The 25,971-nt window shown below is 40.2% G+C and overlaps 2 protein-coding genes across 13 annotated transcripts in view; one reads left to right on the top strand and one right to left on the bottom strand.

Annotated features, from left to right (window-relative positions):
• Positions 1 to 25,971, bottom strand: part of MED12L (mediator complex subunit 12L) — a 344,195-nt gene that overhangs the window by 117,910 nt on the left and 200,314 nt on the right. The window lies entirely within an intron of this gene.
• Positions 814 to 24,683, top strand: GPR87 (G protein-coupled receptor 87). Of its 4 annotated transcripts, none has more exons than XM_063620253.1 (3): positions 814 to 1,372; positions 17,969 to 18,100; positions 23,130 to 24,683. In XM_063620253.1, exons 2-3 carry the CDS (start codon positions 18,067 to 18,069, stop codon positions 24,170 to 24,172), a joined length of 1,077 nt encoding a protein of 358 aa, XP_063476323.1. In that variant the 5' UTR covers positions 814 to 1,372; positions 17,969 to 18,066; the 3' UTR covers positions 24,173 to 24,683. The 4 variants fall into 4 exon arrangements, with proteins under 4 accessions (XP_063476323.1, XP_063476321.1, XP_063476322.1 ...); XM_063620251.1 differs by lacking the exon at positions 814 to 1,372 and adding an exon at positions 16,292 to 16,826 and having other exon boundaries at positions 17,969 to 18,185; XM_063620252.1 differs by lacking the exon at positions 814 to 1,372 and having other exon boundaries at positions 16,292 to 18,185.

Raw genomic sequence — 25,971 nt, 5'->3', positions numbered from 1 at the left:
AAGACACAAGTAAACACTAAGTAATACCTATTATAGATTTAATAACTCCAAAAAGGTTTTCACCTTTGATTATTTTCATTTATCTTCATCCACGATAACAGGTTTTGATTCCATTTGATGAAATCTTATTTTTTTAAATTTATTTAAATGTTGCATTCAAGAAAATATCAGAATCTTTGAGATTCTCATCTGAAAGCAAGAAAATTATTTACAAATCAGAAAAAGTGGCCGGGTGCAGTGGCTCACACATGTAATCCCAGCACTTTGGGAGGCTAAGGCGGGCGGATCATGAGGTCAGGAGTTCGAGACCAGCCTGGCCAACGTAGTGAAACCCCGTCTCTACTAAAAATACAAAAAATTAGCCGGGCATGGTGGCGGGCACCTGTAATCCTAGCTACTCGGGAGGCTGAGGCAGGAGAATCACTTGAATCCAGGAGGTAGAGGTTGCAGCAAGCTGAGATCATGCCACTGCATACCAGCCCAGTCAACAGCGTGAGACTCCGTCTCAAAAAAAAAAAAAAAAAAAAAAGTGATATGATTATATAAATTTGTCATTGTTGCATGCTTTTTTAAAGCAATAAAATTAATTGTTTTATGTTAAAGGTCAGCATTCAAAGGAGTCAGTGAACCCAGCCCCTGAATAATTTAACATATTTTGAATATTTATCATTGTGTATGTGTAAAAATATGTCTATAGATTTCATTAGTTTCATAAGACTGCAAGTTTCCAAAGTTATCAATTACAACAATAAACACATTTTTAGTCTTTAAATAATATGTAGAATAATATTTTCAAAGAATTCATCTGTCATAAAGCATATTCTTATTCCTTTTAATCCAAAATTTAATTGGCAGGAAGGCTGCAAATACATGTTTTCTAGATAGCAATAGGAGGCTGGGGAAAAAAAAAAAAACAAAAAACCTAAAAATTGGATCTGATGAGTTAGTAGGCCCCAACCTGAGACTTCATCCCCCACTCGTTAAGCAGACTTCTGGCAGTCTAAGCTCCAGCCCTCTGTGTTTCCTTCAGGTGAATCACCATCTGATTCCTGCAGGTTCAGGAAATACTCTTCCCCAGTCGACAAATCTCACCTACTCTTAGTTGTGAGTCATTTACATTAGCAAGACAGCAAGTTGTTCCAGTAGTTGCCGGGCAGGAGAATTTGAAAGGGTGCCCCAAAGGACAATCTCTAAAGGGGTAAGGGAGATACCTACCTTGTCTGGTAGGGGAGATGTTTCGTTTTTATGCTTTACCAGAAAATCAACTTCCCTGCCGACCTTAGTTTCAAAGCTTATTCTTAGAGACAAGAAACCTGTTTCAACTTGAAGACACCGTATGAGGTGAATGGACAGCCAGCCACCACAATGAAAGGTAAACGAAAAATTTTTCATTTTCTTAAAAGCCCTGGTTGATAAGACACAGCAATGATTAAAAACTGTAATTATACTTCTGCTTAACTCTGAGGTTTGAAGAAAAACTAGAAATTAGAATGCTGACAATAAGATATGAGGCACCACTGTGAGACATGAAGCTTCAACTGTTTCCAGCTCAGGCAGGCAGAAATATAAACTACATATTGTGCCTTCAAAAGTAGAAACAATGTTTTGGCAATCACTCCTATTTAGCACATTTTTTTTAACCACATTTACTTTATTAGATGAGTAAAAGCCAAAGTCTCTTATAATTGTTTCCCAGGACCCAAAACTTAAAATTTGTTTCATAATCGTTTATCCGTATTTTTTTTTTTTTAAAAGAGAGAGACAAAGATTTTTCTCTTTCCCAACTGTCTCATTTTGATAAAATAATCTCAGTCTTTTCATTGTACCACAAAGAACAGGGCAATCCTCATTCTGATCCCTGGAGAAGTCATGTTAAAACATGTCAGGAAAGGCATTGAGAAAACTGCCCAGTGACTGACAAACAGGTTAGGAACAGCTTACTTTTGTTCCACATTCAAACTGGGAAGTTTTCACTGCAGTGAGGAAAACAAGAAGCAAGCATGGAGATCTCAGTTCTTTTAAATTTTAATAAGGACTTTTAAAAGATAGATGAGCCTAAAGTAGAGTGACTTTTTGATTTCTTAAGATTTATCTGCTATAGAATTTTACATCACATTCTCAAGTTGAATCTGCTTTTATGTTAGATATATTAACTTTTTTTTTTTTTTTTTTTTTTTTTTTTTTTTTTTTTTTTTTTTTGAGACGGAGTCTCGCTCTGTCGCCCAGGCTGGAGTGCAGTGGCGCAATCTCGGCTCACTGCAAGCTCCGCCTCCCGGGTTCACGCCATTCTCCTGCCTCAGCCTCTCCGAGTAGCTGGGACTACAGGCGCCCGCCACCACGCCCGGCTAATTTTTTGTATTTTTAGTAGAGACGGGGTTTCACCGTGGTCTCGATCTCCTGACCTCGTGATCCGCCCGCCTCGGCCTCCCAAAGTGCTGGGATTACAAGCGTGAGCCACCGCGCCCGGCGATATATTAACATTTTTAACAAGACATTTCTTTCATAATTGTTCTCCAATTTACTAGCAATATGAACAGCAACAAATCTGGTTCTATATTACTTTATACTGGGGGGAAAAAAGCCAGACACCCTGTTGATATTTATTATTTCTGCCAATTGAGATTAACTGTCTCCATGAAGTTAGGGATCAAAGAGGCATATTCTCTTAATCCTTCAGCAACATCTCATCCTCAGACTCTTGTTTCTGACCTCTACTTGAAATGTGTCACAGGTATACATGGGTTAAGGACAAGGGCCTAGAAGAGCAGATAGATGGCTGAATTTCATATTTAAGGATACAGCCTACAAAAAGAAAATATCCCGCCAGAAAATCTTTATTTCATGAAGACACTGAGAAAATGCCCTAACCAGAGATAACATGCTAAGAGGATTTACTGCATTCAGAGATGTGGGTGGGAAAAGGAAGACTAAGTTAAAAGGAATGTTCTTATTTAGAGTTGTGCTGTTTGTGCTCTTCAGAGTCTGTCTGCTTTTCTTCCTTAATATCTTGGCATTTAACTCTCTTTAGGAACAACAACAACAAAATATTTCATGCTTAGCTCTTTAAAATGCCACAGAAAGTTAAGATAGAGAAGACCACAATGGCCATTAGTTCTTTGTATGCTCCTGAAATAAGAAAAGCCTGGAAAACACATGAAAATCCCTCAAAGCCCAATAAAGGGTAAGGTTGTGAAGATAGGACAGAAGTGAGGCGAAATCTATGTAAAGTCACCTCCCTAGAAGCATCCCCCAGTCTCCAGGATAGATGTTCTCTATGCAGGCAAGAGGCAGTAGTTTGGGTTTAAAGTAGAAAGCCCAGGACTCACAGCAAAATGACCTGGGTTTAAGGGCTGATTGTACCAAATATTATTAGTGTGACTTAGGCAAGTCTCTGAATTCCCCAGGAGCTCACTTCCCTTCCTCACAGGTAAAATGAAGGGATTAGATCAGATGGTCATTAGAGGCCCCTTGTATCTCTAGATTCCCACGATCCAGGTGATATGCTGAGATGCTGGGGTTGGTAATGGAAGAACCTAAGGCTTGAACCAAGCACACAGGAATGCTTGAGAGGAAATGGGGTAGAGCCACAAATGAGGACCTTCCCAATTCTGCCCCTAGCCGGCTACATGATGTTCATCAAATCTCGACTTCGCTAGGTCTCAGATCTTCCTCTGCAAGATGAAGATGAATGTACTATTTGCTCTTCCTACCTGGCTGAAAGTTTTGCAATAATACAAGTATTAATACAAGTGCCAGATGCAGTTCTTATACTTGTAACTATCTAAAGCAGGGAGGCAAGAGCAGAAGCAAATGCGATGTGACCCTGCTGTTAAAAACTAGATGAGATGCACCCACCTCTCAGACCTTCTGCTTCAGGCCAATGGTGAAAGACAGGTTCTATCTGACCTTACAAATATTACCAAACCCTCTACCTCCTTATATGGCAAACACAGGCAGAATAGAGTATTTGTTCTCTGTCCTATACCTAATTAACATATTTTGTTTCATTAATATTCTTATTGGCCAAACATAAAAAAATTACACTAAAATACATTTAAGTGAGAGCACTGAGGGAATAAGTTCCATTTAGTGTAAGTCATGACATTAAGTCATTCATATCAATGATTCTATAGTTTCTCTTAAACAGTAATTTCTAATGATTTCCATCATTTTAAAAGAAGAGCAAAGCTCCTTAAATGACCTTTTCTAATGTACTAGATAGGATCTGTATGGCACAAACGGTCCTTCTATCCTTAATACTAAGACAACAATAATTAGCATACACATCTAGCTTGATATCTGACAAGATTACTGCATATTTTATCATGCATTTTTGTTTTTTTTGAGACGGAGTCTCACTCTGTCACCAGGTTGGAGTGCAGTTGCATGATCTTGGCTCACCGCAACCTCCGCCTCCTGAGTTCAAGCGATTCTCCTGCCTCAGCCTCCCAAGTGGCTGGGATTATAGGCGCCCACCATCATGCCCAGCTAATTTTTGTATTTTTAGTAGAGATGGGGTTTCACCATGTTGGCCAGGATGGTCTCAATCTCTTGACCCCGTGATCCGCCCACCTTGGCCTCCCAAAGTGCTGGGATTACAGGCGTGAGCCACCGCACCCAGCCTTATCATGCATTTTTTTTTTTTTTTTAACTCAGACATCCTTAAGGTATAAATTACTATTATCCACTTTTACAGCTGAGCAAACCGAGGCTTAACGAGCATACCAGTAGGGAGCAGAGCTCTGACCTTGAACCACTGCCTACAGTCAACCATGCTCTATTTGCTGTTACCTCTTTTTGTGGGTAGTTTCATATGTAAAATGATACACTTATTGCATATTTACCATATACTAGTACCATAGTATAGACTACAGTAGATAAATGGCCATCTTGGGTGCATGATCCCCTGCAATCAAGTTGGAGCTATTTTAACTTGCTAGTTTTCCCAAAGGAGGCATCAGATGCTAATCAGCACATGAATACCAAATTTCTGTGCAGGCAGTAGCAAAGCGGCAGTTGGGAGCACAGCACTAAGATGGGCTTACGTTCTGTTCAAATCCAGGCTCTGCCCCTCATTAGTGGTGTTAATGAGGGCAAGCTCTAGCACTCCAGCGACAGACAGCACGTATCTGCTCAAAGAACAAATAACATGTGCAAATAGCCCAAGTATACTGTATTCCAAGTATTCTCTCTAAGTCTCAGGTTTTTTTCATCTGAAAAATTAGAGTACTAATTCTTACTACCCACTCAAGTAGCATGTCAATACTGAGTTATTACTACATGTCAAGTTTGAATAAAAGGTCTATGCTATGGTAATACTTCATTCAAAACAATCTTATGAGGACTGTTTTACAGAAGAAGAAAAAGGCACAGAGGGGTTGGGTAACCTGCCCAAGTAAGTGGCAAACCTGTAATGTGAATCCAAAGTCCTTTTAATAAATTAAAATATACATAGGTAATTTAGAACACTTCTAGGCACACAATAATACTAGCCAGCATTAGGGGAGCTCTTTTACTGTTGTTGTATGTAGCAAGATACACACTTAGACTTCTCAAGCTCCCAGAAAGGGTTTTGCCCTGTAGCCTGAACAGGCTCTCAGGTCAATGATATTACTGTCTCTTGACCACCAGAGCAACTCTCTGGAGGACACAGAACAAAGTGAAACTTTGTTTTCCAAGTCCTTGAGTCTAGAGGGTACCCTTTACTGACTATATCAAGATTCGGAAGTCTCCAAAGCAGAGGCGAGTATACCAAAAGGGCAACAGAAACAAAATGATCTGAAGTCCCTGTACTAAAGGAGCTTACGATCTAGTTAAGAAAGAAAAATGTTAACAGAATACTTGGACTGTTTGCACATACTAGAGTATGAAGCTCTGCGGCTCTCAGGCTGCGAACTGAAAAGAGAGATCCAAGAAAACAACGCATAAATATCTGTTGCCTCTAGACTGTAGGCATTTGAGGATTTGCTATACTCTTTTGGGGGTGGATGACCTACCTGTCCAAACTTGTTCCTCCTCAGACCTGCTAGGCCCCAAAATTACAAATAAAAGTGAAAATAAATCACTGGGCCTTTCAAAACTTTTTAAGATAAACCAGCTCCAAGACAAATTGGGAAAAACTGCAAAATTAATTGTTTTTCTTGTTGTTTTTGACACGGAGTCTCGCTTTTGTCACCCAGGCTGGAGTGCAATGGCACGATCTCGGCTCACTGCAACCTCCGCAACCACTGCCTCCCAGGTTCAAGCGATTCTCCTGCCTCAGCTCCTGAGTAGCTGGAATTACAGGTGCCCGCCACCACGCCCGGCTAATTTTTGTATTTTTAGTAGAGACGGGGTTTCACCATGTGGGTCAGGCTGGTCTCGAACTCCTGACCTCGTGATCTGCCCACCTCGACCTCCCAAAGTGCTGGGATTACAGGCATGAGCCACCGCGCCTGGCCTAAAATTAACTGTTTACTAGATATATTTATATAGAAAACAGTGCTACATATCATGATGAAGTAGAATGTGGCTCACAGTAATACGCAATCCTTAAATAATCACAGCTACAATTGTATTCTAGTTGTCACACCCAAGCATTTTAAAAACCTAAAAAATGAAAACTGAGGATAATGGCTTGCATTAGGTCAAAACGGTACATGCCTATATTATATATAGCAAAACAAATTAATAGAAGAATAGTAAATGCCATTTAAAAGGTAATTACTACATCAATGTGTCAGCATATACCATGATGGCTGCTGGAAAAATAAAACTATAGTATCTGTTAAACATCAATATTCCCTTTACCCTAAAACATTCATTCTAATTTCATAATGTAAACAACACTAAATATATATATATATATACACACACACACACTATATATATATATATATATATATATATATATATATATATATATATAATTTTAAAAACTATTCATTCTGTACCTAGAGCCAACAGTACAATACCTCAAGTATTATCTCTACTTTTCATCCTAAGACCCAGAAATGCTAATATGTACCCAATCCTTCACAAAGTCATGCTGGATCTTACCATGGTCTGTTTATATCCAGTTTACAGTCTATATGAAATTGCAAATAAGACAGGCACTAAACAACTGGCCAGTGTGGAACTCAGTTTGAGTGCTCACAGTTGCAAGCACCTGAAATATAAATGTCATGGTACACTACTTCTTGCTCTGATGGCTTCCCCATCCTGGAAGATGCTCTCAGCAAAATAACTGTCTCACAGCCAGGGTGGCAAAGCCAAACATCTCTACCCTTAAAGTTTTTCCCCACCCCAGCTCCTATCTAGAGATGGTACATTTCCCATACTGCCTCCCTTTTCTCTTCTGTCAATTACAACCTGATTAACTTCATGCCAACTAAGCTCTCCTTCCAATGTACTCATATAATTATTTTATTTACTTATAATCTTCTGGTTCCAACAACAACAACAAAAATGAGGTGTTTTACGGGGATGCTTAATATGAAGTTAATTCAAATGAACTTAAATTTAAACAAATGAAGCCTGGGAAAAAGAATAGTCGGAAATTAAAAACCATATGAGAAATTAGTTCACCAAATGCATTCATCCCTATCAGATGGTGTTGGGCCTTAAGGTGGATCTCAACTCCAACAGGAAAACAAGAAGGCAAAATGATTTGGTTTTGATAAATTCATAGCTGGCCTACAGAACACCATTCTTATTATGTAGAGTAGAAATAACTTTCTCCCATGAGTCTTAACATAAAGAACCAATGTCGTATTGAACACCCAAAGAGTAGGCACAGTGAAAAGGGTTGAATTCTTGAAGACACCAACTCAAAGCTTAATCCAGGCAAAGCCATTTTACAGAGGCAGGATAAGACAACATAATGCGGTCCAGGCATGTGGCTCACTTTAAATATTTTCATCTTACTGCTGTTTCTTCATAATTGTTCTAAGGAAACCTTTCTGCCTCCTTCTCCCCAGTGTACTTTATTCTAATTATGAAAATTTCACAAGTGTTAGACATATTAGCTATCTTTTATTAGCACACTGGTACTGTTGTTTCTTCTTACACCTGGCTGACTTTCCTCACTGACATAACCTGTGGGGCTGCTGCTGGCATTTGAATTTGCAGCCCTCCACTTTAGCTCCCTCAACTTTACAATGATCTATTCAGAAACGTCAGCAGGCCCAGCGTTTGATTGGCCTCCTAATGGTTTGATCAGGCCTTCTTCTGGTCTTCGGCCATGCCTTACACAGGTCAATGGCCAATTCCTACTCTTGTCTCCACCCTCCCTGGGTTGTACCCTTTCACTTCAGAAGGCAGAAAAAAAAATTGTTAAAAATAAACAACAAAAAACTGACATATGCCTTCCAATATGAAATTAAGTCAGAGAGAAGGCCAAATTCCATGACTGCCTAACAGTAAGTCAAAGGTGTTTTTGAATTCTGACTCTGTGCCCGCAGGTACTCTGCTAGACCCTGGAGATAAAGGATGCAAGGACACTCTGGCAGTCAGGCAAACAACAAAAATAGAATACAACAGCTGGAGGTATGGGAAACCACAGGGGCTGAGGAGCACTTATGTGGCACATGGGGATAACATGGAAGGCTTTGAGAAGAGGAGGCAGATGAGTTAGACCTGAAGGCAGCATAGGCAGCTTGCCTAATAGACAAGGGGGAGAAGAGATTTTCAGGATAAAATGCAAGGTAAGGAGGGTCTGGTGCAGGAGCTAGAAAGTGAGCAGGTATACAGGTCAGGTCAAGAGGTCCTCACCACCTGCAGAGGAGCCTGAGCTGTGTCCCGTATAAGACAGTAAGCCAGTGAAGACTGCGACAGAAGAGGACATCAAGCAAAGAAATGTGAATAGCAGGAAAATGCGTGTGGCAAATATTAAGATAATACAAATATACAGGTTACTATTTCTCCTAGTTGAGGAAGTTACTACATCTATAAATCAAGCCAGAGAAAAATATTTTAATTCAAATATTCCTATTAGTCTAAGAGACATTGTTTAAAAAATGATTAATGCCAGAAGTTGATAAATTCACTGAAGTAGGAATTACTTTGAAGAAACGTTGTGTGTGTGTGTGTGTGTGTGTGTGTGTGTGTATTTCATGAAATGAGTTATATGTCATCCCAGATCCTTTTACTACATATGAGGTTGGGTTATTTATTTGTATTCATGAGAAGAGAAAAATGAGAGTGAGCGTTTGATGCTGATTAAGAAATGTGAAATATCCACTCATATTAAAGACTTCACTTGAGAATTTTAAAATTGTCAATGAAGACAAGTGATGAAATTGAAGGAAAAATGCTCTCTTAGGTAATTGTCTTACTCCATTAAGTTAAACAGCATTAAGATTTGGTTAAGCTGTGATTAGAAGAATAAGGGTAGCTAATCTGACAACAGTTCTAATGGGAAAGGCCTGGAGGATACCTGCACCACATCCCACAGCCCAGAAAACTATGATGACTGTATTAAAATATCAAGGTGACACCACCACCACCACCACGAAGAACAATTATAACTCTTAAGTAGAATGCTTAAGCCACAGGATGCTATTCCAAAACATGGAACAGCATCTACGTGAACTTGTGAAAAGCATTCTGCATCTTCTAATAGGCTAGTAAACAGTAATCAAACAACTAAAGACTTACCTGGAGTCTTGAATTCTAAGAATATTTTTAAGGGCCAGAAGTCACTTGAAATGTATTTAGTTTAGAACATATTCATTTAAAACCACTATGTTGGCTACTGGGACTGTGGCCCCTAACCTGAGTAGCCTCTTACATAAATGATCCAGAAGTTACCTATATGGAATTTATACTTTGCTTAAACAGAAAATAAAAATACACGTTTCAACTCAGTAAGTTTTAAAATTGGAGTAAAATTCTTATTACTCACAACAACTACATAGTAATGTGATACAGATCTCCTGACCTGACTCATAATAGCCACATAGTAATGTGAGTAGTAGAAATTTTACTCAAATTTTACAACTTACTGAGTTAAAAGGTGTATTTTTATTTTCTGTTTAAGAAAAGCACTTACTGTTTAAGCAAAGTATATTTGCCATGAATTACACCTTTACATTACTATAGCACTTACAATATAAAATTGACTTAACATATGTTCTCTTACCACATTCACACAGCACCCTTGGGAATTACGTCAGGTATTTATTATTCTCCCTGTTTCATAGATAAGGAGGCTCAAGCTCTGTGAGGTACAATGCTTAACAGGGTCACAGAGTCAAAGATTGAGCCAAAAACTTAACAGCTACCTACTGAATCCAGGTCCAGGATACTTTGCACTGGTCAGGGAATCACAGTCTAGAACACTTTCTACCAGGGAAGCTACTTCTGACACTCCACTAGGCTAGCAAAGCAACACCACAGAGGCAGCCTGTTCTGGGGTCATAAAACCTAGAGCTCATTTCCTGGTTTTGCCCCTCACCATCTGTGTGGTATTGGGCAGGTTGTTGAATCTTGCTCAGTTCCCTCACTTGTCAAAAAGAATAGTCAGGTTTGAGGTTAAGGTTATAAAGAACCATTAGACACAAATCTTGTCTTCAGGGAGTTTACAATCCACTTTATATCAACCCCCCATCCGCTCTAAACACACACACACACTCACACACTCACACACACACACACAGCAAGTTACCTGAGGTCACCTAAAAAAAAGTTAACTCTAAATTGTTAATCAAAATAGATCTATTTGTAAGCTACATGTACCAGCAAAACTATGAGAACAGAACATCAGTGTAGCACCTGAAAAACCTGAATGAAGGGCTGCTGTGCTTTGCATTCCAACACATTTAGGAGACTAACTCCATGCATGCATTAATGAAATGTGCTATGAATACAGTGACCTAATTCCATTACAATAAGAGATAACTCATAGCCAGTGAGGTAATCTGCCTCTTTCCCCAGGCCTTCAGCAGAGCTATAATCTTAGCATTGTTGAAAAGCACACATAAATTTACAAACACACATACACATAAAGTCAGGCTTAAACTGAGAAAGATTCTTAGATTATAGGTGATTCCAAAATAGAAGAGATCCTGTATCTTTCAAATAAACTTTCTATCAGATGGCTTTTGTGAAGACTATCTCTTTACCACAAAAATGCAGGAACTACATGAATATCTCTATATAATCAATCAGTTCATTACAGCTTTTCAGAAGTAAAGTGGCAAAGTAAACCTTCAGATCTCAAATTCTTACAATTTGAGATGTGAGCTTTTAGAGGGAAAACTGGAGAGTGGAGGACAGATAGGAAAGGTATTGATATTATAACTCTGTCATTTGAGAACCACCACTACCAAACACTAAGTCAAAAATTAATCATGAGCAACTGCATTTAGGGAGCCAGTTTACTGGCATTGATATTTCAAGATCCTGACCAGAGGGCAATAACAAGAGAGATAAAGCCCAGGGAGAGTGGAAGCATTGCCATGGCATGGCAGGGCACACCGGCCCACTCTTCCTGCTGACGGAGTTTCCCCCAGCATGGTACAAATGACTCCCCACCGATGCCAAGATCCAAACCAGTGAACTGCAACAGCAGGCTGGCTCTGTGTGGACCACAAGGCTGGGTGTCCAAAGTAGCTGTTCAGTAGTCCTGGATGTTGTCCTCCCATAGCCCTTCTGGGGAGAGAGCAAGTGTTTGGGTATCCAACACAACCGGGGTCAAGTCCCTACTCCACTACTCAGAAGCTTTTCGTAACACCAGAAACCTCGGTTTTTCCCCACCAAAAGCAGTTTTATAACACAATCAGTAGGGTTTTCACTTAAAGGCCCCAGTAGAGGGGCAGGCACAGAGAAAAGCTCCACCGTGACTATTAACACATTCTCAGGTGTGAACCAAACAACATGACCTCCTGTCACTACATTTTCTGGGTTGCTAAGAGGTATAAGAAAAACCATTTGAAAAGAAATGCTAAGTGACGGTCAGTATACAAGAAAAATCAGGCATTTGCAGGGAGGAGAGACACAGAAGAAGAGAAAGATATATTTATAATCAAAGTAGAACAATTGGGGATCTATAGAGGTTAAGTATAGCCACATAAGATTAAATGAAAAGCGGAATAATGGTTGCAAAATCAAGTGACTGTAGGACCCAGCAGGTAAGCTCCCGAAAGAGGTGGCCCAGGGATGTCAATGAGTATGCTGTGAGCCGGAGAACTGGAGAGAGCTCACTTCCCCATCAGGAAGGGGCAACAAATACTGCTGGATTGTTCATGCTGGATGCTAGCAAATCTTCTCATCTTTCAAAATGGGATCCAAATCTGGATTCTTATGTGAAATTTCCTGATGTTTTCAACATTGTTCAGGCCAAATAAAACTAGACCTCTAGTTTGGAAGATTAGCAGTTCCTTCACAAGCTTGATGGAGAAAACAGACTCCTACCTCTGCCCAATACTGCCCCCCTCCCACTTCCTGTCCTCTAAAATAACCCCCCAGAATCATTCTTCACTTTTACCCCACAACAGTATAATAGAACTGCAATTTCAGTTTCTATTGTATTTGATATGAATCCCAGCTCTACCCATTACTCACAGTGTGAGTCAGGGCAAGTTAATTAAACTGTCTGAATCTCGTATCTTCCTACCTGGCGGGGGTGGAAATATATCTAGGTCCTAGGGTTGCTCTGAAGATTGCTTAAGTTATCAACCACCAAGTTTGGGGTCCAAAAGCAAGGAGAAACTGAGAATATGTTGATCCTTTTTCCACCACCCCCATTTTAAAAGTAGCTTACAACCAACAACAAAGAAACATGGTTAGTAAAATAGCCAAAGGAAAATAGCAATGGGTGGCTGGAAAAAAAACAGGTCTCTAAGCAGCGATACCATCTAACCTCAGGAATGACTGTGAAACCTGGGCCTACCACAAACATCACATTCTTGTGTGGTTTCATCAGCTCTCAGCTGAAGGAACAGTAGGTGGCAGGGCAGGATTCCCACCCAGGATCCAGGTCCTGGAACCAAGCTCTTTACTACCACTGAAGCAATCTTCCTTGCAACACCCTGCAAGTGCTGGGACATGCAGACAGTGCACAGCCACTGTAGTAAAAGCACACACGGAGCCCTGAAGCTGAGGCGCTGATCGTTCAGAAAGACAGCAGGCAGGTGAGGCTCTGAGACAATCTAAAGGAAGGGCAAGCTATTGGAGCAAAAGTACCAGTCAAATGACTCCTGAGAGGGCAGCTGAGGCCACCAGCCACACAGCCATCTCAGCATAAACAAGGTGCAAAGATCCACCCCCATCAACCCCCTTGTCCAACCTATGAAGCACTAAATAAATTCAACTGTGTACCTATGATATACAGCAGGAACTAAAACGACTTCAGCTCCACCCTGCACAAGTACACAGGCTGCTTTGTAAACGTTCATCATTTTAACCTCGCAGTCAACCTATAATGGACGAGTCTTCATACCCATTTTATACAGGCAGAAATGGAGGGTTAGAAGCTAAAAGCAACAGAGCTGGGGCTATAATCCGAAGAATCACAGAATCAAATCCTCGCTCTGTGCACTCCAGCATGGTGCCACCATACTTGGCTAGAGGTCAAGGCAGGATTTTTTTTTTTTTTTTAAATCCAAGCTGGAAAAAAAAATTTTTTTTGAAACAGAGTCTCACTCTGTCGCCCAGGCTGGAGTGCAGTGGCATGACCTCGGCTCACTGCAAGGTCTCCCGGGTTCAAGCGATTTTCCTGCCTCAGCCTCCCGAATAGCTGGGACCACAGGTGCACACCACCATGTCCAGCTAATTTTTGTGTTTCTAGTAGAGACGGGGTTTCACCATGTTGGCCACGCTGGTCTCAAACTCCTGACCTCAGGTGATCCACCTGCCTCGGCCTCCCAAAGTGCTGGGATTACAGGCATGAGCCACCGCACCCGGCCAGAACATTTTTAAATGCCAGACATTGAATGATATGCTTAAGAAAACCCTCCGTTAATCCTTCATCTATCACCACCTCTCACCTTCTCTGTCTCCTTTCTGTCGCAGGCATGTTCTTTTTTTGAAAGAGTTTTCTGAGATTGCTGCCTCCACTTCCTCACCTTACAATCATTACTCAGCCCTCTGTCATTAAGCTTCTATCCTCAAAACACCCTGGGCCCCCCAGCACATGGAGCACTGGCAAAGATGAACAATGACCTTTTTGTTGCTGAATCCCATCCAATGGCACTTTGCTGTCCTATGTCACTTGACTTCCCCCACAGGATAAAACTAGTCACAATTCCTCATTTCTTAAACTCTCTTTTTGGTTCACATGACATTATTCTTTTTTGGTAATCCTCCCAACTCTCTGGCCTCTCCTTCAGGCACTCCCCTCACCCTAAGACTGCTCCATTAAAAAGTCTACATTAGCTCTCTGCTATTCTCACTCCACTGTATGGTTTTGGGTTTTTTGTTTGTTTGATTTGAGACGGAGTCTCACCCTGTCATCCAGGCGGCAGTGCAGTGGTGTGATCTCAGCTCACTGCAACTTCCGCCTCCTGGGTTCAAGCAATTCTCCTACCTCAGCCTCCCCAGTAGCTGGGATTACAGGTGCATGCCACATCACACAGCTAATTTTTGTATTTTTAGTAGAGATGGGGTTTCACCATGTTGGCCAGGCTTGTCTCAAACTCCTGACCTCAGGTAATCTACCCACCATGGCCTCCCAAAGTGCTGGGATTACAGGCGTGAGCCACCATGCATGGCCGACTGTGCAGTTTCATCTTGGACAATCTCATTCATTCCCACAGCTTCTTCTATCACCTATTTTCTATTGGCCTTAAACAGACATCACCAGCAGGAGTACTTCTCCAAGCTCCAGATCTGTCTCTTTAATCATCTAGTAGACACCTCCACATGCATACTACACAGGCATCATGAAATCAACCAATCCAAAACTAAACCCCACCCATCCCAGTACGTGCTTGTCCTTTCATGGGTCCTACATCAGCGAAAGAGACTAAAATCTACAGTCAAATACCTGGGAGGCCTCCAACAACCTTCTAACCCTTTTCACCACCATCATTCAGCCACAAATTCTTTAAGTTGCCACATATTTTGTCATATATCTCCATCTCTACATGCTGTCACCAGTTCCTCAGCAGACTATACCTTATCTTTGGCTACACTCAGCATTTCCATGTGCTCCTTTCTGATTGGACCTTGGGCAAACCTGCCACAACCTGGGCATAATAGTTGTCATAGAACCTCTGTAATCCTTGCTTCCCCTCAGTTTGGGTACACCTCTATATCTTCACAGCATCCCAAACCTCTCATTCGATATTGAAATGGTCTGTTTATTTCTGGATTCTCAACTAGACTCTAAACTTGAGGACAGAAATGTACCTTTCTCTTCTTTATAAACTCCAGGGCCTGAAATATGAGCAGACTCTTAGTAAACGACCTTATGAAAGAGATTAGGTTATGGCTGGTCCTGAAGAAGTAGTAGAGATTTCCAAGGTAGGGAGAGAGGGGAGAAAGGAGGCCATTCACAGGGCAGGAATGGGTATGAAGAAAAGTAGGGAACTAAACTCAGGCATATCGCTGAGTGTCTGCAGTTTGGTTAAACCAGAGAGTTCCAATAAGAGTAACAAGATCTTGAATTTAATTTAGGCAAAGATTAATGGAAATAACAGAAGCAGAAACTGGCATTTAGAAAGCACTTAATTTATAAATGTATATTCAATTTAACCTCATGAAGCAGGGATGCTAGATACTATAAAGTAGGTATTATTGTTCCCACGATTCAAAAGAATATGGGGCAAGCAGATTTCCTGAAAGTCTATTGTGACCTCTTAGTTACCAAAATTTAGCATGTTCTGACTTTCACATTCTGTGATCTTTAAAACTACAAGAATAACTCCTAATCTTTAGTTAGTAATTATAATTCAAGAATTGCCGTACCATACAGTAACACAGCATTAAGGAGCAAAAGAATAATATCTCTCATACCCTCCACTCCTGCCCCCAACCCCAGCAGACACTAATCGACTTTCTGCCTCTACAGATTTGCCTTTTCTGGACATTTCACCTAAAGACATGTAGTCTTTAGGTATCTGGCTTCTTTCTCATGCAAAATGTTTTCAAGGTTCATCTATACAATAGCTATATTTCATTTATTTTTATTGGGTAATATTCCATCCTTTGCCTATACCACAGTTGACTCATCTACTCTCCAGTCAGCACTTGGCTTCTTTCTGCTTTTAACTATCATGAATAATGCTGTTATAAACAACTGCATACAAGTCATTGCATGGGCATAAGTCTTCATTTCTCGTGGCTAGATACCTAGAGGTAGAACTACTGGGTCATATGATACATTTGATTTTAACTTTTTAAGAAACTGCCAAACTCTTTCCAGAGTGGCTGTACCGTTTTAAATTCTTATCATCAGTGTATGAGGGGTCCTCTTTTCCCCACCCTCAGCAACACTTGTTACTATCTGTCTTTTTCAGATACAGCCATTCTGGTAGACGCAAGATGGTATAGCACTGTGGTTCTCATTTGAATTTCCCTACTGACTAATGATGTTCAGTGTCCTTCCATGTGCTTTGGTGCAATGTCTAGACAAATCTTTTGACCTTTTTAAAATTGGGTTATGTTCCCCTTAATAAGAAGCTGTAAGAGTTCTTTGCATATTCTAAATAGAAATCCTTTATCAGAAATGTAACATGCAAATATTTTCTCCCAGTCTCCTCTCTCTATGTCCTGCTTATTGGCCAACTGTCTGCTCTCTCTCTCTTACTGCAACTGTCAGTGAGGAAGGTACAGGAAGCCATCTGAAGAGGACAACCATACAACTTGAGAACAGAGAAACATAAAACTAAAAATGTGCTTATCAGGTAATTTCCTTGAAATGTTTCCATGAGAAACTGGATTCAAGCTTTTTAGGCTCACTGAAATCCAAAGATCATTATTATAAAGTCTAGAAAATTAACTGCATCAGTCATTCTCCCCAGTAAACTTTAATAAATAAAAAGAAAGTAGAGTTTTACTTCTTTGCCTTACATTAAAAAATATTGTGATGCTGGCACCCAAAAAGGAGGGATTCTAAGAACCTTAATCATTGCCTATGCTGCATTAACCGAAAAACACTTTCTGAGTTCTGCTGTGTACCACATACTGGAGCTGTTTAAGGTGACGTATGGATAGACTGTCTAAACTCTCAAAAGAGTGGATTCTGGGTGGAGAGAATCATTGAAAAATTAAAAACCATTTTTTCCATCTGCTACCAAATCAAGTACCTTAGCCACATGTGATATTTGCAAACAGAAGAGAAGGATACACACAGGAACATAAAAGGAAATAATAACTGTCTCTCCACTTACTGCAAACTCTTACACATACTCCTGCCTCCCACGTGCCCTTTCCCTGCTATCTCAGCACGTATGCAGGGACAAAAGTAACTGCTCACACCAGCCTCAAGTCTGCTCTGTGCTTGGACAGAATGAGATTACTTGGGGTCTCTTTAAGCAACATCAGTGATGGGACCTGAAAGTCTCACATGGTTTTACTTCATGAGAAAGAGTGTGATTTCCCCTAACGGTAAACTGTCCTATAAGCACATTTGATTTCAGCTGCACTTTCCACAACAGTTCCCAGGAATTCTGCTTTCTATGGTCAATACGTGATGGAACCCAGAGAACAGGGAACAGACCCAGCTGCAGGGGAAGGGGTGGGGGAAATCATGTTTGATAATATCCAACATTGCACACACATATGGTCTCAGCTAGCCTTTATTAAGATGTCGTGAAGAATGCAAAGCTCAGAAAAGTTAAGGTATGTAGCCAAAGTCACCCACAAGACATAACTCCCAGCAGGGAATTATGAAAGAGGGCAACTCCGTGTGGCCCAGGTGTTCATCTCCAAAGAGCACATGCTTTCTGAATCGTGGAGGCAACTGCTTTAACTGAAAAGACCAAAATCTTGTATTTTAAAATTCCTTCCCAACTGATTTTTTCCTCATTTTTCATTTTCTCCCCAGAAATCAAACCAGGAATAACCTATGCTGAACCCACACCTCAATCGTCCCCAAGTGTTTCCTGACACGCATCTTTGCTTACAGTGCATCACAACTGAAGAATGGGGCTCAACTTGACGCTTGCAAAATTACCAAGTAAGCCGTCGGAAGAGATACAAAGAAAATCTTACTTTATCAATGACTATCATTTCCACTGTTTGGGAATTTGGGGAGTTTAATGGTGAGAGAACCAACTAACAAAATAAACCAGCATTTAGCTTTGTGTTTCCTTATGTATAAAACAGCAAACATGCAGGACAGTATCGCTGAGATAAATTTAGCTTGCTATCATTTTGTTTTAAACTTTGTTTCATCTAGACATCATCTCTAAAATGACAAGTAGGATTAAATTAATAATATTTATGGAAGATTTTAAACACAAACTAAAATTACTTATTACTTTGCAGATTTAATAGTCTAAACAAAGGTTCATGAGATTCCCCAAGAGGCCAGGGATAACATCTACCTAATCTACTGGGTAACTACTTAGAAAATGATCGTATCTAAATACAAAAAATTAGCCAGGTGTGGTGGCGCACGTCTGTAGTCCCTGCTACTCGGGAGGCTGAGGCACTAGAATCGCTTGAACCCTGCAGACGGAGGTTGCAGTGAGCCGAGATTGCACCACTGCACTCCAGCCTGGGTGACAGGGCAAGACTCTGTATCAGAAAAAAAAGAAAGGAGGAGAGAGAGAGAGAGAGAGGAGAGAGAGAGAGAGAGGAAAGAAAGAAAGAGAGAGAGAAGGAAGGAAAGAAGGAAGGAAGGAAGGAAGGAAGGAAGGAAGGAAGGAAGGAAGGAAGGAAGCAAGCGAGGGAGCGAGGGAGGGACAGACAGAGCTAGGCAGCTGTGCCATGGTAGTGACACCCTATAATTTGAATGACTTTTATTATTTCATTCCCACCTGGCAGGTAGAGCAGTGACATATGTTGATACTTTCACATTTTGTGCCAAGTGACACGTCCCAGTGAACAATGATGTAGCTTCACCAAAGGCAAAAGTGGCAGATTCTTCCCTACTCTGTCATTCATAATGTGACTCTATTAACAAGACAAACGGTAATTAAGCTTTATGTTATAGAATGCATACCTACTAAGTACTAGATACTGTAGTCAAAACATTTGCAAAGCATTTAACTCTCAGAAGATCCAGTAAGACGGCTATGTATTCCATTTTACAGTTATTAAGAGGCTAAACCAGCAGTGTCAAATAGAACTTTCTGCATTGATGAAAATTCCCTGTATCTGCACTGGCCAATACAGTAGCCAGATGTGGTTACCGGGAAACTTGAACATAGCTAGTATGACTGAGGAAATTAATTTTTTAACTTATGTTTAATTTAAATTTAAAAATTTAAAGCCACATGTGGTTTGTGCTGTATCTGGCTACAAAGCCCAAGCATTCCCCAACACACACACTCAGTCCTGTACACACACATGCACAAACCTATTCCCCCTGCAAAGACAGCTAAAGTTCCCTTACGGCCCAAACAAATACCACCCTCACACGTGGCACAAAATAATTTACTATGGAACTAGTAAACTGAGTTCTTATGTCACTGCATTTGTTAATTTAAAAGGAATTGGAATGAGAGTCAGAGAGAATACCAAAGGAGGTTTTACTCTCAATTATCACACTGTGTCAAGCCCTGCACTACACAACCCAGGGAATACCACCCTAGTAAACAAGAAGAAGGGATGGGGAAATCATGTTTGATAATATCCAACATTGCATGCACATATTGTGAGAAAACAGCCTTTACACCGTAAAATAGCTTCTAATTTTTCTTAATTGAATCACCAAGCTACTGTCAATTAAAGACGTTCCCTAACTTGGCCAAGTTCTTTACTGTTAGGGAAGAACAACATGATAAAACTGCCTGGGTAAAGAAAGCCATTCACTTTTACTGGTCAATATTCCTCAGTGGACACATCATATAGAGAAATGCTTCTGAGTACACCCATACGTTTTGGAAATATTTAAGGCAATGATAGAGAATAAATGATGGGCATTAGCTGGCAAAAAAGAATATGATATAGACTTAATTCTAAAAAACAAATTAATCACACGAAACTCTCAAAGTTAAGTTTTGAGCCTTCCAGAGCAACCAGATGAGTAATGGCTCATCTGCTTCTTACAAACCATTTTTTGTCTCTACTACCACATTGTTTCAGCAAATAACCCATAACAGGCTTTAACCATTAATTTAAGCTTTGTTGCCTAAATGTGAAATCTGTGAATGAAGTAATAACCAGGCCTAGGCCTATCCCATTGAATTAAGAAGTCCTATAGTCCAAAATGTTAATTCTATACATAAACTAACGAAGCAAATACCGTGAGGTTACACAGTCAAGTTCAACACCAGACTGTCTCAATACCACAAAACAGTTCAATAACCACTGTGGAAAGAGGCCAATCCTACGTGATCTTTTTAATTTACAAATATATATATATATATATGTATATATATGTATACACACACACACAACCTTTTTTGACATTCTGATTGGAGACTATCTTTAATAATAACTATAATTGTTAGGCAAATCATCAAAATCATCATTTAATAAGAATGTGTTCATATAATTAAACTTTAAAATATTATAATGCTATACGGAACTCATATCCTTAAGCAACACTGTGAAGTAGGGGTTCTTGCACTCCACGATAGGGATGCATAGCAGATCCCCAGGCAGCCAACACCAGCAGTTGAAATATTCCCTGCCAAATATGCTGTAGCTCGTGAACTAATATATTTGTATTTAAAATGATTTTGAAAAGCAATTCATAAGTAATTGTTACAAGGCACAGCCAGCACCTCAGGAGATGACATGGCTGCTCCTTTTCAGGCTGTGTCCGTTTAAATTCTGATGTAAACTCACATATCCTCTATTTCCCTAAGAGTTCTATCCCAGGTTAGATGAAAGTGACTGCTAATCATTTAACTGGGTAAATTAATTCAAGCAGACATCTTAACTCAGTTAAAGCCACACATCTTAAGAAGCTCCTAATGTCACTGATACTGATTTGGATCTTATGATGCAAAAACAGCCAAGACTACAACACGTCATTAAGTCAAAATAGGCTTAAATGATACTGTACAAGGAAATATTACAAACTGGCAGCAGTAATATAGATGGCTGCTGAATCAGGCATTTTAACTTGTAAATCTTAGTAATACTATGGGTCTCATAACAGGCTAGTCCAGATATAAATTACTAGCCTGTGTAAGGATCGTTAGGCCAGGGAAACCAGTTTTTAAAAACACTCACATTAAGGAATAAAAGGGAAAGAATTAGAAGGAGGACAAGGTTACTTAAGAAGAGCCTGCACTTAGATGTCAAGCAGGAATTTAGGAATCTGTTTTTGGATTTTAATCATCAAAACTTTCCTGTTTCTCTTCTCAAAGAAGGGAACCAAAACAGACACTAAACTGCCTGTGTGCAGGGCAGTGAGGGCTTAAATTCATGGTGTTATCTCTACAACAAAACCATTTCAAAACATAACTATAACTATAGTAACTATTATTAATTACAGGGAAGTAAAAATTCAGAAATGATCTTCCTTCTAACCTTACCTCCAAAAGGTGAATCTGTAAATGAATTCCATTAGTTCAGGTTCCCCAAAAATAATGACGATAAAATGTGCTTAAATGGCCAAGAGATTTACTGGGGAAAATGGCTACCAGGGAAAATGGGGACAAGCAGAAGGCTGGCACAGCCTTCCAACCACTTGTGGGGGAAACAAGGAAGGAAGATTGAGTAGGAACAGTGCAGTTTGAAGAAAGTTCAAAGAAAAGGTTTGAAGACTGGTAAGTACTCCTCCAGCCAAAGTCTTTTGTCAGAGAAACCCGTCCTCTTACAAAAACAGGTTTGTCTTGGTGTCCCTGCCATGCTCAGTCACAGGCCCCGAGCAGTCCGCGGGAAGCGTGGCAGCAGCAAGAATGTGGTGGTGGATCCACAGCAGGAGCTGCCTGTCCATCATGCTCCCCAAAGTAGGAGACATGAGAGGCCCATGTCCATGGCTGCCACGTAAGTCAAATGCTCATGACCCATTTCACTGATTATATGATGCAGTGATATGGTACAGGTCTTTAACAACAGAAACAAAAAATTCCAAAAAAGCAAAAGGTTTAAAAATTCCCACAATAAATACAATAGGTGTAACCTAGCCTTGTAAACAAAAAAAATATACCAGGTTGCAATTACTTTTAACAAGTTGTCCTCTTTGCCAATAAACTGTAAAACTGCAAAACTTAATAAAAATGAGAAAACAAAATCAGCATTTAATCACTGGACTATACAAAAACATATTTGTGGATATTCTTGACTATACAAATGCATTTTAATGAAGAATTTACTAGATGACGTGTAAATATTTATAATAATCAGCAGTAACTTTACACCAGCCTGCAACTTAAATTCTACTAAGGTGAAAACAGATTTCAGAGAATCAGCAAGTCAGATCTGTATCTATCCAGGACTTTTTTTGTCTGTTCACTTTAGAAGACAGTAGATTTTCTTTCTATTTACAAAAAAATGCCACGACATTTTCTTTCTATTCATATCAATGGTCCCTAAAAGATCTTAAGGAGTATAAGAAAGTCATAGGCAAAAAATTCAGAATGACTCACTAGTTTTACAGCTTCTTAATTCTTAAGATTAAACAGCTTAAAACTCAGGCAAGGGAAGGGAAGATATATTCAAAGAGGGTGCCAAAGACTACACTGAAACAATAACCATGTGCTGGCTATCGTATTTTCTTGTTATAGAAAATTTCAATTTCCTGTCCACATTTTGTTGATTCTATTTGTAATGATATCAAACATGGGAGTAAGAATCGGAATAATTTACACCGGTATGTTTATTTTCAAAAGGCTGGCAAAGGGGATCAGAAATGGGACTTTTTACTCAAGGGTCCTGATATGAGGGAGGCAGGGTAGTGAGAGAAGGTCGCTAATTCTTTGGCCACTCAAAACATTAACAATGTGCTACCTTGACTCTGTAAATCATTGATGACATCTTTAAGTTCACCTGAAATAACAAAAAGTTGGGTCTGTAAGGGAACCTAGTGGCCTGTGGGCACGCTTGCCAAGCACTGAAGTCCTATCTCCCCACTTCTCCTACAGATAACGAGCTGCACGGCCAAGAGAGTCACAATTCAGGAAACAGGAGCGATGGACCAGGAAAGAACACCACCCTTCACAATGAATTTGACATGATTGTCTTGCCGGTGCTTTATCTCATTATATTTGTGGCAAGCATCTTGCTGAATGGTTTAGCAGTGTGGATCTTCTTCCACATTAGGAATAAAACCAGCTTCATATTCTATCTCAAAAACATAGTGGTTGCAGACCTCATAATGACGCTGACGTTTCCATTTCGAATAGTCCATGATGCAGGATTTGGACCTTGGTACTTCAAGTTTATTCTCTGCAGATACACTTCAGTTTTGTTTTATGCAAACATGTATACTTCCATCATGTTCCTTGGGCTGATAAGCATTGATCGCTATCTGAAGGTGGTCAAGCCATTTGGGGACTCTCGGATGTATAGCATAACCTTTACGAAGGTTTTATCTGTTTGTGTTTGGGTGATCATGGCTGTTTTGTCTTTGCCAAACATCATCCTAACAAATGGTCAGCCAACAGAGGACAATATCCATGACTGCTTGAAACTTAAAAGTCCTCTGGGGGTCAAATGGCATACGGCAGTCACCTATGTGAACAGCTGCTTGTTTGTGGCCGTGCTGGTGATTCTGATCGGATGTTACATAGCCATATCCAGGTACATCCACAAATCCAGCAGGCAATTCATAAGTCAGTCAAGCCGAAAGCGAAAACATAACCAGAGCATCAGGGTTGTTGTGGCTGTGTTTTTTACTTGCTTTCTACCATATCACTTGTGCAGAATTCCTTTTACTTTTAGTCACTTAGACAGGCTTTTAGATGAATCTGCACATAAAATCCTGTATTACTGCAAAGAAATGACACTTTTCTTGTCTGCATGTAATGTGTGCCTGGATCCAATAATTTACTTTTTCATGTGTAGGTCATTTTCAAGAAGGCTGTTCAAAAAATCAAATATCAGAACTAGGAGTGAAAGCATCAGATCACTGCAGAGTGTGAGAAGATCGGAAGTTCGTATATATTATGATTATACTGATGTGTAGGCCTTTTATTGTTTGTTGGAATCGATAAGTACAAAGTGTAAATAAATGTTTCTTTTCATTAACCTTGCTTGAGCCCATCAAAAATATGAATTCAAAGAACTGAAATGGTATGAAATGGCATCATAATTTGAAAGTAAGGAAAACATTAAAGCATAGCAAAGAGATAAACAAGAGGTAGCACATGGGTGAATGGCAGGGTTAATGGCTGGAAGTCTGAGGAGCAGAGTGAAAGGCCAGAATGAGCCACAGCAATATCCCTGCACTGTGGCCATCCTCCAGGAAAAGTTGCTGCTCTGAAGCCACTTTTGCAGAGAACAAAAAGCATAGAAAAGAGAATTATTATCTATCCTTGAAGTTCAAGGACAGGAAAAGAAAATACTACTTTCCATCTATAAACTAAGATCTTTGGCAATCATCCTCTCGTTCTGTGTGTGTGTGGATTTTTTTTAATTATTTTTTTCCTTTACTCAACACTATAGAAATGAAGGTAGAGGGGTGTGTGTGTGTGTGTGTGTGTGTGTGTGTCTGTGTGTGTGTGTCTGTGTGTGTGTGTCTGTGTGTTTAAGGGCTTCATTTTTAGGACCCTCTGTGTTCAGGTCAGAGCCCACCTTCAGGGCTCCAAAAGCAAGCAGGAATCAGCTGCGGAAATGCTTCTGCCTCCTCTCCCTGCTTCATGCCTCACCCCGACTCCTGTGTTACTACCTTTCATTCCTCTGGGTAAGATATTGCCCTCCAGCATTGTAAATGCCTCGTGGGGGATGCATTAACAGAGGAGGAGTGAAGCCATGTTTGTTGACTAAAAGAAGACGTTATGGTTAACAGTCAAACACACGTGAATAACACAGTACAATACTTCATTTAGAGTCTTGTAAACTGCAAAGTTCTAAGAAGCTCAAATGAGCAAAAATGAGAGCACAGAATAACTTAGCTCAACACTGACTATCATTGTTAGGTACAGGAAAAGGATTCAGGGACTACAAAGAATCTTACTCTAAGTGTCTAGTGTCTTACTCTAAGTCACTCAGGTTTAGCAGAGAGGTTAGTGGCAAAAGGGTGAAAAGGATTATCTGAGGACTTCTATCAAAATATCTGTCCATCAAGATTCCAATTCTATAAATGCAATGGACACTGAAGTGCATGAATTTATATATACCTCAGTTGGTTATTTGCATGGCTATCCCCACCCCCAATTGTGTGTCACTAGCTAGATTAATATAGTCATATTTTAGATCAGCTAATTAAGAAAAGGCAGTCTGAAAGGCCAATTCTTTTCACTTTCCCCAGAAAGCCACGGGTAAATTACAGCTTCCCTATATATATAGAGGAGGAGAAGACCAGCCTGACCAACATGGAGAAACCCTGTCTCTACTAAAAATACAAAATTAGCCAGGCGTGGTGGTGCATGCCTGTAATCCCAGCTACTTGGGAGGCTGAAGCAGGAGAATCGCTTGAACCTGTGAGGTGAAGGTTGCAGTGAGCCGAGATCGTGCCATTGCATTCCAGCCTGGGCAACAAGAGCAAAATTCCGTCTCAAAAAAAAAAAGAGGAGCAAGCCGTGCGCAGTGGCTCACACTTGTAATCCCAGCACTTAGGGAGGCCAAGGTCAGGAGCTCAAGACCAGCCTGACCAACATGGTGAAACCCCATCTCTACTAAAAATATAAAAATTAGCTGGGCATGGTGGCACACACCTGTAATCCCAGCTACTTAGAAGGCTGAGGCAGGAGAATCTCTTGAACCCCAGATGGGGAGGTTGCAGTGAGCCAAGATCATGCCACTGCACTCCAGCCTGGACAAAAG

This window comes from Symphalangus syndactylus, chromosome 17 (assembly GCF_028878055.3).
Source record: "Symphalangus syndactylus isolate Jambi chromosome 17, NHGRI_mSymSyn1-v2.1_pri, whole genome shotgun sequence".
In the NCBI taxonomy this organism is placed as follows: domain Eukaryota; kingdom Metazoa; phylum Chordata; class Mammalia; order Primates; family Hylobatidae; genus Symphalangus; species Symphalangus syndactylus.
Note: the sequence above shows the minus strand (reverse complement) of the source record. Positions and strands in the feature narration are given on the sequence as shown.

Coding starts and splice junctions, on each gene's coding strand:
- GPR87 (XM_063620251.1), top strand. CDS start 18,143: ATGACTATCATTTCCACTGTTTGGGAATTTGGGGAGTTTAATG. Junction 18,186..23,129: donor GGAATTTGGGGAGTTTAATG/GTGAGAGAACCA, acceptor CTTCTCCTACAG/ATAACGAGCTGCACGGCCAA.